General features: G+C 34.0%; 1 protein-coding gene and 1 long non-coding RNA gene across 8 annotated transcripts; one reads left to right on the forward strand and one right to left on the reverse strand.

The window, feature by feature from the left end:
- Positions 1 to 642: 642 nt before the first annotated feature.
- LOC123887398 lies at positions 643 to 4,807 on the reverse strand. Of its 7 annotated transcripts, none has more exons than XR_006801471.1 (6): positions 4,607 to 4,807; positions 4,319 to 4,520; positions 3,646 to 3,719; positions 3,249 to 3,518; positions 2,828 to 2,904; positions 643 to 2,012 (listed from the first exon to the last, which is right to left on the reverse strand). It is a non-coding gene; the product is annotated as an uncharacterized LOC123887398 (long non-coding RNA). The 7 variants fall into 7 exon arrangements; XR_006801468.1 differs by having other exon boundaries at positions 3,646 to 3,735; positions 4,607 to 4,805; XR_006801467.1 differs by having other exon boundaries at positions 3,249 to 3,383; positions 3,646 to 3,735; positions 4,607 to 4,802.
- Positions 4,808 to 11,995: 7,188 nt separating this feature from the next.
- On the forward strand, positions 11,996 to 12,787 carry LOC123885889. Its single transcript, XM_045935229.1, has one exon. The coding sequence runs from the start codon at positions 11,996 to 11,998 to the stop codon at positions 12,728 to 12,730; it is 735 nt and encodes a 244-aa protein (XP_045791185.1). The 3' UTR covers positions 12,731 to 12,787.
- Positions 12,788 to 13,079: the final 292 nt, after the last annotated feature.

The raw sequence follows: 13,079 nt of genomic DNA on the forward strand, positions 1-13,079 counted from the left end.
ACCTACAGCGACTGACTGAATGCGAAGATGACGACGGCTGCGGCGAAGAGACCCTTGAAAACTCTGAACGCACAAAGTAGCAAAACAAAAGGGTACCTTAGAATGAAGAAATCTGAATCTGGAAATTGGAAATGGAAACAACGGCGAAGAATGAGAAAAAGACCAAAATCAAAATGGAATTTGAACAAACCTTAGATCTGAAACTGAAGCGGCGGTGGAGAATCTGAAATTGAAGCGGTGGTGGAGAAAGGGTTTCGCAAAGAGAGAGAGAGAGAGAGAGGGAATGGAAATGTGAACCTGTAAGCGGCAGTGGAGAAAGGGTTTCACAGAGAGAGAGGTTTACGGTTCTTCGTCGTCGCAGAGACAAAGTCACTGTGGAGAACGTTTAGGGTTTTCAGTGTATTGAAACTTGAGAGTGTTTTTGTATTTAATTTAATTATTATAAAATTCTTTTTAAATCAGGTTAACCGATTTAATTGTAATTCTCTTACAAATTCCCCTTCCGTGTCCACAATTTTCATGTTGTTAAATCAGGTGGATGACATCTGATTTAAAAAGTATGATTTAGTAAGTGTTTTTTCCACTAGTGTGAATATTTTATTCAAATTTTCTGAAAAACTTCATGTTACACAACATCGACGTCTTTGTTTTCTCATTATCATGTGATAATAATTTGAAACATAAGCTAATTAATGTCTTCATAAAATGAATAATAATTACAAAATTAACTCATTATATAAATATAAAATTAACTCATTATATTAGCAGTTATTAAGCAAATAATTACAATACAAATTCCAAAATAGCAAATTTCAAATTCATTCTTCTAGTGTCCAGTAAATACTTCTGGTATACATTATACATACTCGGATTACTTTCTTGCATTTGCTTGTGCTTTTCCTGTAACCTCAAGTATATTTAATCTGCAAAATCTACTTAATTCCAACTCAACCATGGTTTTTCTTATAAATATGATGAATGCATAAGTTAAATGATCATAAAAGACATTATTCTCAAAGGCCATACTTAACATGGTTACACAAAGGCTGCAACCGGTGCTCTTCATTTAAACACTCTCCTAATATAGAAACTGCAACAGTAACATCAGCGTCAATGCTTACAATGAAATGATTGGGGAACATTACAAAGAAAATATAGTTGCTTCAAGTATTTTTGCTATCAATAAATAAGATAAATTCATCTATTCTATTTTCATTTTCAAAATTTAACTATCAATGTAACATAATTATTTGGTACCAAGATGGGATCTCTCGCCTTATCACTCTCAACTCAAGGCACATCGAACTTTCGCAAGTTCCGGCCCGAGAAAATGGATAAGGCCTTATGAGATACAACCAACACTACTAAATAGTCCAGACCTACATCAGTGACAACCAAAGCTAGAGAGATGAAACCTGTTAATAAAAACAGAAAACAACCATGCTATAGTATGTGATCACAAGATCTGATAAGTAGAAAATAAGTGCCACCTGCATAACAAACACATAAACCAGTCCCCGAAAAGATGAATCTGAGAATAATGAGGAATAGCACCAAACACTCTGATGCATGACCAGAACGAAAAACCAAGGGAAACAAACTTATAAGGTTTTAAATACAACCTAGACAGGACCTCCGATCCGCCAACCATTGTTTTAACGAAAAGTCACATTCATAACCACAAGATAACCACAACATTGTACATATATTTGAATAGAAAGGGAAAAAAATTATGTCTCAGACCAACTTAAAACCACAATATTATATTCTAAGCTCTTTTGAGTAGAAAAATAATAGTATTAAAGTATGCTATAACCCAAACATGTACACATAAGAAAAGACAACAGTGTAGCTGTTTATTAAAAGTTTGCATTCTCATAACAAAATTGCTTCTTGGAATATGTATTCTAAATGATCTCTTGATTATTAAAAAGGGTGTACCTGGTCATCAAATTTCTGTCTCCTTCGCTAAAATATGCATTTACAGCTTCGTTAAAACTGCCACCATGCTCCTGACATAAAAAAAAGTTTACAAATGAAAAGGAGATATATAAGCAACCTCCAACACCACTTAAGAGAACATGCTCTAGAGTTGAGATCCTCTCCATTTTCTATCATTTCCATTTTTTCCATTACCAAAGTTTTTAAATATTTTTTGGTGTATAAAAAGTATTTGGACCCACTTAATATCATATTTTTACATTTATATTCCCAAAACTATATAATAATGGAGGAAATGGAAAGAATGAGAAATGGAGAGTATCCTAACTCCATGCTCTATACACGTTTTATAAGAAAATAAACAATATCAGTGTAGAGTAGTTAGAAGCTAATTATCATAAGAGTGACAAATTATTTGTCTATAACTTGTATCACAAGCAGCAAGAGTGATATCCCAAGCGATTATCTGAAATAAGTATATTAATTAGATGGAACAGATACCCATGTATGCTCGGTCATACTGAATGCAAAATCTTTCAAAGCTTATATTTAAGTTGTCGAACAATATCTAAATTACTACTTATCCTTATTATGATGTCTAACCTAATGTGAAAGCCTATAGACTCACCATGTTATTGGACTATCAAACTTTGTTCAGATTTCAGATTGGATGCACAACTTAACAATAATGAAATAAAACACCAAATTGTCCTAACAAGAAAAATTCACACTGATATTGAACATAATTGACAGCAAAGTAAGTTTCAAAACAAACCAAAACTGCAGTCTAATAATCACACCAAACATCTGAAATTGAACTATGAAATAAATGGCCAACACATATACAACATGCCCAAAGAACTATAATAAGGAAAAGAAATCATACCTCTTATATACACTATCATCAATGCACCATGAGCCTATATTTTTTGCAAACTTTCTCAATCTTCTTCAAACACAAACCTGCAATACCAATCTGTTAGCTGAAGTCTAGAAATAGAGTTGGATTATAAGATAAAACAACCTGTCGCTTTCTGCAACATAACATGTACACATGAAAATTGAAGATTCAGTACATCAAATCCTAATTCAAACATGTTAAAAAAGTTCTAATTCAAACAAATTGATGAGAATCCACAAAAAAAAATTATCAAACACATGGTGGGCATGTACAAAATTGAAATAGATGAGTAATTAAATTATAAGACAACAAAGAAACTAAGAAGAAGAAGAACAACAACAACAATGCAAGAAATAGCATACACGAGAAGAAATTGGAAGCGATGACAAATTTACGGTCCTCTTACCTTCCATCCTCAACCCAAATTTATAGATGATGAAACTGTTTATGAAGGGAAAATTGGAGCACCAGATAAAGCATACACGACGACAAGAGCATATCTGAGGAAGGTGTATTATAGAAACACAAAGGCATCCAAGTTCTGCGGGTCTTGTAAAACCAAGGAACGAAAAAAAAAAAAAAATCAAAACGGATCGACTTGGCACGAATGATTACAACCTACAGTGCCCAAATCTCGTTATCTATGTGTCAAGTGTATAGATATCACCCATAAATCCTGATACATCATTCCCAATTTTGTGGAAAAAGAGACATAAATCAAGATGAAGCTACTATGAATAAGAAAGAAAAACTACATAAATGAAAAATAGAATGAAATAGGAAACAAATTAATCATCCCTCACCAGTTCTTTCTCTATTGTTCACAAAGCCACTGTGAAACTCCCCCAATACATTCTTGCTGCCTTTTAGTTCAAACCTGCAAGCCAAACAACCTGTTGTCGAGCTAATAAACAAATTAGTGATAAATAATCCCAAATAGAAACCCTCATCACAAAACTAAATTTGTCAAATTTTTTTCAATTAAGAAAATCAATAAAGAAGTTAAAGCAAAAATTAGGGATTACAAATACAAATGAAGAAAAATAGGTATTAAAGAAAAGAAAGAAAGTTAAGGGAAAAGAATCATTGACGAAAAATTTGTTGGTGAACCATCCTGTCAAAGCCAAACTATAATTTGTTGGTCCAAATTTCTCCATCCTTAATTTATAGACAACTGGATACCAAGAAATTCAATCGGGGAAAATTATACTACAGATTTCAAAATTCAAAACCAAAGAAACTTTGTTTAGCCAGGAAAATAAGACACCATATATAACCTACTACACCAGATGAAAACAATCAAGAACAACCTAGCTCTGTCTAGGAGGGAAAATAAGAAGAGCACATATCACCCACAACAGATGAATCCACACCAGTTGAATATAACATAAATTAATCAGTATAAACCACGAATACGTGCATGATATCAAAATAAGAACTTAAAACTGAGAAGCTACAATCAAAACTACATTTTACCTTGGACAAGAACCATCTCAACTCAATAGAACCAGATTCATTTGGATTGAGAAAAGCAGGAACCTTCCACAACCGAAAAATCCTGGCCTTAATCCGAACCCTTTCTTTGCCAGGAACGAGATCAGCGATATCATCAAACGCAGAAGACACCAAACCTTTCTCCTATGCGCCATCACCAGCTAGAGGAGTGACACAACCGTGGCTGAATAAATATGAACAATTATGCCCAATTTATAGAACCCTAAAAATTTCAAATTAGGGAATTTCAATTGGGAGGGAAAATCTCACCACTAGTTAACCCCCACACGAGAAAAACCCACAAAGAATCAGGTAACACCCACATGATATGAAACCGAGGCAAAAATCTGTACCGCAAAGCTATAAACAGGACCAGATTCAAAGAAGAAAAAAAAAAAAAAAAACCTATCTCGCAGAAGGAAACGTGGAGAAGAAGAGTTAATACTGTTACACACAGTACCACAAAAGGACAAAAACAAGACACGACAGATGAAAAAAAAAACGCCAGCTAATTAAAGAAATTTTATTAATTAATTAATTAAATTAAATTAATTAGAATGAAAACATGATTAACTGGATCAACCAGGGAAATGAACAGTGCTAAAATCTCGGTTACGCTTTGTTAGGTGTATAGATTAATTTGAAAACAACACGTCATTCAATGCCTAAAATTTCTTTCACAATTAGAATAAAGTTGAAAAGCAAATACATATTATCTAAAACAAAAGTGAAAGGTAAGAGATCTCAATTGAAATAAAGGTCTCTAAAACTAAATTTAGGCGTCGGATTTTACAAATAATAAAAACTATATGAGAGTCAATCCCAAAAAAAAAAAAAAAAACTATATGAGAGTTGTAGTTTTAGAGATCAAAAGTAAGTATTTGAGTTTATTGTATCCACATGACTCGTGTAATGATAAAATCTCTCAACAATTAATATCGTTTTAATTATAGAAAACTGGTTTGATTGTACTTGAAATCGATAGAAGCATTCATTAAATAGGAAACAATATCATAGAGTTTATATTATTGAGATTAGGGCGGATTCTACTGTGAAATAGCTTGTTAAGTATTTCACGGTGCACAAGTAAATTTTTACCATTGGATATTGAGAGTGCACCATATCTATCATATATTTCTACAGCATATTTTTTCTCACTTTTGCAATATTTTTCATTTTAAAAATAAACCTTAACAAATCCATTATCTCATCGTCGGAGTCAGACACTGTTACCAGCCGCCGTAATGCGACCCCCAACGACACCAACTACCGTCGCCGGCCGACCCCCACAACAACTCCTCCTGAACCTCCCCTTCATCATCTTCTCTTCACTTGCAACCTTCACAAGGTGAGGATTATCAATACCACCACCCAATGTTCACAGTCAGATCTTGCAAAATTCCTTTCATCCATTTTTTACTATGATAGTGTTTATTTTATTATTAATCTTAATCATTTCAATTTGATTTTTCCTCATTTCTAATTCCAACAATATTACCATAAAACAATCTTTACAATGATATAAAAAAAAAACTCTAATAAGCAAGAAAAATGGAGAAAAGATGAAAATAAGTAAATGAAATATTTTATGGAGAGTGAAATTTATGTGCTTTGGCCAACCACTTATGTTCTGGGGTTTGATGTTGAGGTTGAGTTTTTGTTCTAACAGTGAAGGTGGAAAGACGAAGGTGTGGAAGAGAGAGGAGAAACATGTGCATTAGGGGGGGGGGGGAGATATGGTGTGGAGAGCATGCTATTAATTTATTTTGATCTAAGGGTAGTAAAAGGTCTTTCATGATACAAGACTTGGGCAACTTGTGCAGGTTAGAAAAAGCCTGAGATTAGATTTTGTTAACTATTCTTCTAAAATATTATTTGATCGATTAAATACCCGTAGTGTTTCAATTATATTTTCACCTATCAATCACCATACATCTCCATGTCTGCTAGATAATGGGAGATCTATCATACCCATTTACTTTCGAGGACTCGCCCCGTTAATCAATGTGATAGCATTAAGCCTGATGTCTCGCACCTAGCATCGACAAACGAAATTATGTCTAGCACTTTCTAAATCAAAAGTTTAGTTTCATAGTTTAACATCGTAAAAGATAACATTAATAACGAAAAAAATCATAGATATAACGGAAAAAAAAACTTATATATAATCATTCAAATCAAGTTTTGACATCTGATTCATAATAACTAAACATAATTACAACAATAGAGAGAATCAATTATACATGATAACCTTATAATATATAATTGAACGAGAAGATATTGATTATTGAAGTTGATTATATCAAAGTGTGTCGTTGTACACCTACGAACAAGTGAGGGACATGGCAGCTATTACGCCATAAAAACATCTTTTCATTTATGCACAAAGTACACGTCAATGCGCACTAGCTACTATGAAGAACAATGATCAATCCCAAAGTCTCTCATTTACACAACGATCTCCTACCACAGCGGAAAGCTCGTCAATACGGATAAGATACCCATTTACAAAGACTGTGTTTCTCCTCATTGAAATCTGCCTCGTTGAAGATTTTTCAAATGCTGATGATCATTTTCTCCATTCCAGCTTTACGATATTTAAATCCTTATTATATTACACAATAAGGACTTGGGGACGAACTGTTTCGGACTAGCCAAAGGCCCAAACATACAAGAATCCCATTTGATCCAAAGTCCATCAGCATCTCAGAATCTCTACTAGGGCGCCATATCATCCTCAATGGAGCCTCACACACATCAAGATAATGACCTCTCTACTGATCCATCATATATGTATGTTGCGCTATCCCTAGAAGATAAATGACACCCATCAAGAGATATTTGTGACTCATGTCACTCACACAGAGGGACCCACAAACGGTTACACACGTCTCTCCCTTATACACGCACATATATATGGAGGTACGTTCATTCTACTGAATTCATTCACACTCATATTGAGTTGTTACTAACTTGAGCGTTGGAGTACTAATATTTTTGCAGGTATCATTCCTTTGTACTAAAAGTTGGATTACTTAGATCGTTGATACCACCAGATCCACCAGCTGAACCTTCTTTCTAAATGTGCGGTTCAGTTAATACCAACAACAAAAAATTACCAAAGTTTTTTTTTTTTACTAAAAGTAAATATTCATTCATTCAAATTGAAACATACATAGATCATTACAAATTCGATTGCTAAAAACCGAAAAAGGTGAATCTACAAACAATCTTGTAGCATCTAGATTAATAGCATACAATGGTATCATGAAAGTGCCTACAAATATGACAAAATAAATGTAACCGAAATCTTCATACTCCCGGATCTACAACGTTGATGTCCAAGTCTTCATCAGATCTGTAATGAGTTGAGGAGGATATGTCAATTTGAATCAACGCACTACAAGAATACATGAATTTATTGGTGGATTTAATTTACACTTATTGGCGGTTTTAGCCCCAGTAAGTTATTCGCGGCCTAAACCGCCAATAAGTGAGAAAAACCCTCACAAAATTAAAAAAAATAATTTTTTTAAATGGACATATAACTTAGTGGCGGCTTAAGCCACCAGTAATTTAGTGGCGGCCTAAGCCGCCTGTAACAAGCCTAAAAAAATGGACATGCTTTAGAAAGTGACGGCTTTAGCCGCCAATAACATGCCTAGAATTTAGTGGCGGCTTTGGCTGCCGATAAATGTTAGAAAATTAAAAAAAAAAAATACAAACAGAACAAAGCGTACGTCTTCACTCTTCAATCTCTCTATTCTCTATTCATTCATGTTTCTTTCCTCATCTTTCTCCATTCTTTCTCCCTTCATGATCAAAGTCTCTACAAAATCAAACAACACAAATATCTCCTTCAAAATCAAACAACATAAACATCACAAACAACACAACATTAAAATCAAACCCACAAACATAGAAACATCTTCTTCAAAATAAACAACATGAAATTAAAATCAAACCCCAAAAACACATAAACATAGAATCAAATCAAACCCAGAAACATCTCATTCAAATCGATTCTACATTGGTGCTTCTCAATCTGTTCATACTCTTCTGCAACCTAGATTCAAATTCTACAAACCATGTTTGTGTTGCTAACCCAATTCAATTTTTGTGTTCTTCAACTTCAACTCAATTTTTTGTAAAATATGGGTTACTGAGTTTGCTTAAATATGATTTTTGTAAGAAGAGAAGATCAAAGAATTTGGGATTGAGGGGTGACAATGGAGATTTGAGGTTGCTAGTTTTGTGAGGAAAAAAATTGGGTTTTCGTAATCCGAAAAATGAGTAGATCTGATCAATTTTTTTTTTTAATTACTATAGTAGTTTGTGGCGGTCTGAGCCGCCAGTAAGTTACAGCAGCTTTTATAGAAGTTGTGGCGGTTCAGGCCGCCAGTAAATGTCGTCCTTTTGGTTTCTGGCGGTTTTGGCCGCCACTAAATTTACCAACGAGCTATTTAGTGGCGGATTTTGGCCGCCAGTTGGCCGTCAATAAATAAGCATTTTATGGCGGTTTTAGGTACTTTGAGAGGGTTTTAAGCTGCCAGTAAATGCCTGTTTTCTTTTAGTGACATAACACGGTACCAAAACGAAAAACCGACAAACGCCCCACAAGACGACGATAAACCCAACGCCGCACAGGACGACTACAAACACAACGCCGCACAAGACGACTACAAACACAACGCCACACAAGACGACCACAAACAGAAAATCACGAAAAAAAATTAAATAGATGTGAAAATCACTTATTTGAATAACAAAGAAAGGAAAAAGCAATTTAGAGATGTGATTGTGGATCAAAAATTGACCCTAAAACCACCCATCTTTTGGTGGATGAAGAAGAAGAGAAACTAGAGTTTTTTGAAAAATAGGGCGGCTGCTCCTTGGTGAGGTATGAAATCAGTGTTTTAAAAATTGAACCAGACCAGCCGGTCGAACCTGGAACCGGAGGTCAACTGGTCCGGTCTGGTAGTTGGATCGGCCATGTTAACCAACCGGACTGAACCGGTCAAATCCAATTTAATACATATAATTATTTTTTGGGTTAAATATGTTTTTAGTCCCTATAGTTTCACAGAATTTTCGTTTTAGTCTCTGAAGTTTGTTTTCACACTTTTTAGTCCCTGAAATTTCTCCACTCAAGGTTTTTAGTCTCTACTTTTCATTCAATTCGTGCATATCATTCGAAATTTTAAATTTTTTTCTGCGGTCATGTTTAGTACATTATATAAATCTCTGTTCCAAAAGTTTAATTTTTTTTAACAAGAGATGAATTAAATATGAATTTTTTAGTTTTTTGCACATAAAAATTCATAATTAAATAATTCATCTTATGTTAAAAAAAATCTAAATTTTTATCGAAGATGTTCTTATAATATTATAAACATGAATATAAAAGATTATTCAAAAATGTGAAAGTATACAATAGTTTGATTAAAAGTAGGGACTAAAAACCTTGAGTGAAGAAACTTCAGGGACTAAAAAGTGTGAAAACAAACTTCAGGGACAAAAACGAAAATTTTGTGAAACTATAGGGAAAAAAACATATTTAACCCATTATTTTTTAAAATTAGACTTTGTTATTCCGTTTATATTTTTATTAGGTGTCATAAAATTTTTTAGAGACGGAGTCTTCCGGTTCGATCGATTTAATAAATATATAATTTTATTATAGAGACCGGTTCATTCAACCGGTTTGATCCAGTTTAGTCATGCAGTTCGACCAGTGACCCGCTGATTCGACCAATGAACTAGTGACTCAACACTCTCACCGGTTCGATGTCTGGTCCGATTTTTAAAACATTGTATGAAATCGTTTACTTTGGTAATAAAAAACCAAAGTTAAAATGTGAGAGTTGGATGGATATTTTGAATAATATAAAGGCTAATTTATTAATCATATATAGTAAGTTCATATCCTCTAAATGTTGACCTCACTAAGATTGTGTTGTGACCCTACCATTTTCTTCATCATTCTCTCTTTCCTTATTAAAATTAGCTGAAATGTTAATTCCCTAATTAGTATGTGTCTAATACTTGTCATTTGTCAAAATGGGCTTAAACTCTTTAAGATTTCATTCCCATAATCTTCATACTATTCACATCTCTTTCCGTAATTCGTTTTGTGTTCTTTCCATACTTTGCACATGCATATATTCTATTATATACTATAATATATTATCCTTGAAAAGTTTATTCTGAATCCCACTTCAAATTTACATCCCAATTCACAAGTCTACCAATGATAAACTTTTTTTGTTTTTTTTTCAAAGATACCATTCATAATTCCAAAACCCATCAAAAGACATAAAGATATTTGCATCAATAATTTTTATGCTGTTTGGTTAAATTTTATTGATTCCTCTCACTCTTTTTCAAGAGTGATCTATATATTGGCCAACCAAGTTGGGTATGTGGTACCCAAAAAAAATGTGCAATAAATAATTTAGAACTGACTACACACAAGAAAGAATAGTCTTAAGCCCAAAAAGGGAAAGTCCAAAAGGTTGTAAATATATATAATCTTTAACCAATGGCAGACCAAGAATGTCCACATTATGTGGCAGCTTCAATAGTGTATATATGACTATTCACATTCAATCAATGGAGTGACCCTATTGAGGCCTAATGTGGAATGGTGGTAAGGTATGGGGTACTGACAGGTGTTAGAGATTCGACCCCAAAAAAAAGTGTTAGAGATAAATTAAGTCTTTATCTTACTTTATTCACCACTAAATTCTTAGCAATGCTCATCTTTTATTTTCTTTACACAATTCCATATAATTTTTTTTTTACACTCTTTCTTAGACTAGTTACAATGGTGTTGAATCCATTGTGTTGAATCTCCAAAGAAGTGTTGAAACCATTGCAAGGCCATGTTGAATCTGAACTGGCGGAGAGATGATGAAACTATTAAACACAGTTGAAACCTGCTTGGAACGCCACATGGCGCGTTTTAATTTGGCCTGCCTGGCGCGTGTTGCACACGCGCGGACACTGCGACTGTGGAAGCTGGTCACGCGGAGAGAGAAGCTTCTTTGGATAAAAGGAAGCCACGTGGCTGCTGCTGATTGGTCCGGTGGATTTTTATGATTTTTATCCTTTGAACTCAATTATCTCATTGCAAATTAATTTTTTATTTTTTTACCAAAATTCGTGATTTTTTTTCTCTACAAATAGAGGCTTGGTTCATTTCATTTGGACACAGAAAAAAAAACCAAATTTTTCACTATCTTAATCTATTATTATCTTTCTAATTAGTCTTTCTTTTGAAGTTTTAATCTTTTTTTAGTGAAATGGATCCCAACAATTCTTCTAATTATCCCAACAATTCTCAAAATCCCAACAATTCTCAAAATCTCAACAATTATCAAAACTCCAACAATTATCAAAACCCCAACAATTATCAAAATCCCAACAATTATCAAAATTCAAATCAATTTTTCAACCAACATCCTCAAAATAGGATATATCACCTTTTTAATCGCGGTCGATGAGTACATCAAAATAGGAGGTACTACTGCATTAGAGTGCTTACGTAGATTTTGTAAAGGAATCATACGATTGTATGAGCAAGTGTATCTCAGAGCACCAACCCAAGATGACATGCAAAAAATACTACATGTAAGTGAACTACGGGGGCTCCCAGGGATGATTGGGAGTATTGACTGCATGCACTGGGAGTGGAAAAATTGTCCTAAAGCATGGGAAGGTCAATTTACTAGGGGGGATAAGGGAACCACCACAGTTATTCTTGAAGCAGTTGCATCTCATGATCTATGGATCTGGCATGCCTTTTTTGGATGTCCGGGAACGTTGAACGACATAAACGTTCTAGACCGTTCACCTGTTTTTGATGACGTGGAACAGGGAAAGACTCCAAGTGTGAATTTCTATGTGAATCAACGTCCCTATGATATGACATACTATCTAGCCGATGGTATCTACCCTTCTTATCCAACTTTCGTCAAATCTATTAGACTTCCTCAAAGTGAACCCGATAAGTTATTTGCAAAATATCAGGAGGGATGTCGGAAGGACATCGAACGTGCATTTGGAGTGCTTCAAGCTCGATTTAAAATCATCCGTGAACCAGCTCGCTTGTGGGACATAGCCGATCTGAGTATCATCATGAGGTCTTGCATCATATTACATAATATGATTGTTGAGGATGAACGAGATTCATATGCTCAACGTTGGACCGATTTTGAGCAGTCTGAGGAAAGTGGATCTAGTGCACCGCGACCATATTCAACCGAGGTATTACCCGCTTTTGCAAATCATGTGCGTGCTAGATCTGAGTTCCGTGATCAAAAAGCTCATCACGAATTGCAAGCAGATCTAGTGAAGCACATATGGACAAAATTTGGAATGTTTCAGGATTAAAGATGATTTGTTTCGTATTTGTGTGTTGTTTCGTATTTTAAGTTAATTTGCATCGTATTAATTACGTAACTTGTGTGTTGTATTGCATTTTAAGTTAATTTGTATCGTACTAATTACGTTATTTGTGTGATGTATTGCATTTTAAATTAAGAAAATAAAAAAAATATTTAAATAAATTTTGTTAAGTGTATTATTTTAATTTAATTTTAATCGATAATTATAATGTTATTTAATCATAAAAACAAAAATTAAAATTTAAATAAGAATATGAAATAGAAAGTGGTGGGGTAGAGAAAGTGGTGGGGTATGGTGTTGAATAGAAAAACCATTGGAGAGGGTAAAAGTTGAA

This window comes from Trifolium pratense, linkage group LG5 (assembly GCF_020283565.1).
Source record: "Trifolium pratense cultivar HEN17-A07 linkage group LG5, ARS_RC_1.1, whole genome shotgun sequence".
Lineage (NCBI taxonomy): Eukaryota > Viridiplantae > Streptophyta > Magnoliopsida > Fabales > Fabaceae > Trifolium > Trifolium pratense.